Source organism: Aplysia californica, unplaced genomic scaffold, assembly GCF_000002075.1.
Source record: "Aplysia californica isolate F4 #8 unplaced genomic scaffold, AplCal3.0 scaffold00776, whole genome shotgun sequence".
Lineage (NCBI taxonomy): Eukaryota > Metazoa > Mollusca > Gastropoda > Aplysiida > Aplysiidae > Aplysia > Aplysia californica.
In genome coordinates this window covers 259,993-261,270 of record NW_004798046.1, presented here as the reverse complement: position 1 = coordinate 261,270, position 1,278 = coordinate 259,993, and the positions used below count along the sequence as shown (strand labels likewise).

The window sequence follows — 1,278 nt, the reverse complement described above, 5'->3', positions numbered from 1 at the left end:
GGTTATAGAGAAAACTCTCCTTGTCTTTTCAAGAAACTGAACATGGGGCAAAAACTTTACCTTCGATTTTCTGAAAAGAGCATTTCTTTGGGATAGCCCCCTTGTGCTTAATTAAACCCTATCCGTACGTCGTGTTTTACTATCGTATCCATACGACGTGGGGAACTCTGTGCCACCACTTAACCCTATCCGTACGTCATGTTTTACTATCTTATCCATACGACGTGGGGGAACTCTGTGCCACCACTTTCCAAAGAGGAAATTTACTCGTTAATCCCATCCGTACGCTTTGCATAGCAGTCTGTCAAAATGATTTTTTAGAAAAATTATATTGAAAGTTTCAAAGAGATCTTCAAACTAGAAGTATTCTAAAATGTGAAGAATACAACCCCGGGGGTACAAAATGGCCCCAGGGCGTACGGATAGGGTTAATTAAATGCGACCATTTTATGTAGAATCCTTCAACTACCAACTTCTATAATTAAAAGCAATATTTAAAAAATTTTTTACATTCTGGAAAATTTAAAAAATTTTAACAAACACTTTCGCAGTGCCCAGACAGACAGGCAGTCACTGACCTTGACCTGACCCTCTCGTCGCCGGAAGTGGCCCCGGTGTCAGAGGTCACACTGTCCACACGCTCCATCATGCGGGCCTTGATGGCGGCAACTGGGGAGGTTAGTTTAGTTTTCGTAAGAGTTTTACGGCACTTGCAACACAATACGGTCATATAAGTGCCGAAGATTCGAGGTGTTACAAGAGAGTAACATACATAAAAAAGAAGGTGAAGGAGAGATCAGGACGATAGATGTTTGATAGGAAAGAAAGAGCAAATCACACTAGAGCACCCACCAACCACCCACAAATAAAGGGTTAAAACATGTTAGCAGTGTGTGTGTTCACAAGTGTGTCTGTCGGTGTGTGTGTCCACAAGTGTGTCTGTCAGGGTGTGTGTTCACAAGTGTGTCTGTCAGTGTGTCTGACTCACTCTCCGGGTCTTTCTCATCCTCGTCATCGCTCTCCTCCGTGGCCAGATACATCCGGAGGAACTGCGCGAAGGCGCCGTCGTGCGACATCAACTCCTCGTACGAGCCGATTTCGGAGATACGCCCGTCTGTGAGGACAACGATCCTGTCTACCTGGGGCAGCCAGTGCACTCCGTGCGTCACCAGGATACGGGTCTGGGGGGGAGAGGCGTAACTGACTAACAAGGCGTAACTGACTAACGTGTTTGCCCACGTGCGAGTCTCTCTCTCTCTCTCTCTCTCTCTCTCTCTC

The 1,278-nt window shown here is 46.0% G+C and overlaps 1 protein-coding gene across 1 annotated transcript in view; it reads right to left on the bottom strand.

Annotated features, from left to right (window-relative positions):
• LOC101848470 (multidrug resistance-associated protein 1) overlaps positions 1-1,278 on the bottom strand; it is a gene marked incomplete at its 5' end in the record, with an annotated part of 31,121 nt that overhangs the window by 16,042 nt on the left and 13,801 nt on the right. The window contains 2 exon segments of the mRNA XM_013088611.2: positions 579-669; positions 989-1,181. Coding sequence (XP_012944065.1) covers positions 579-669; positions 989-1,181 — 284 coding nt within the window.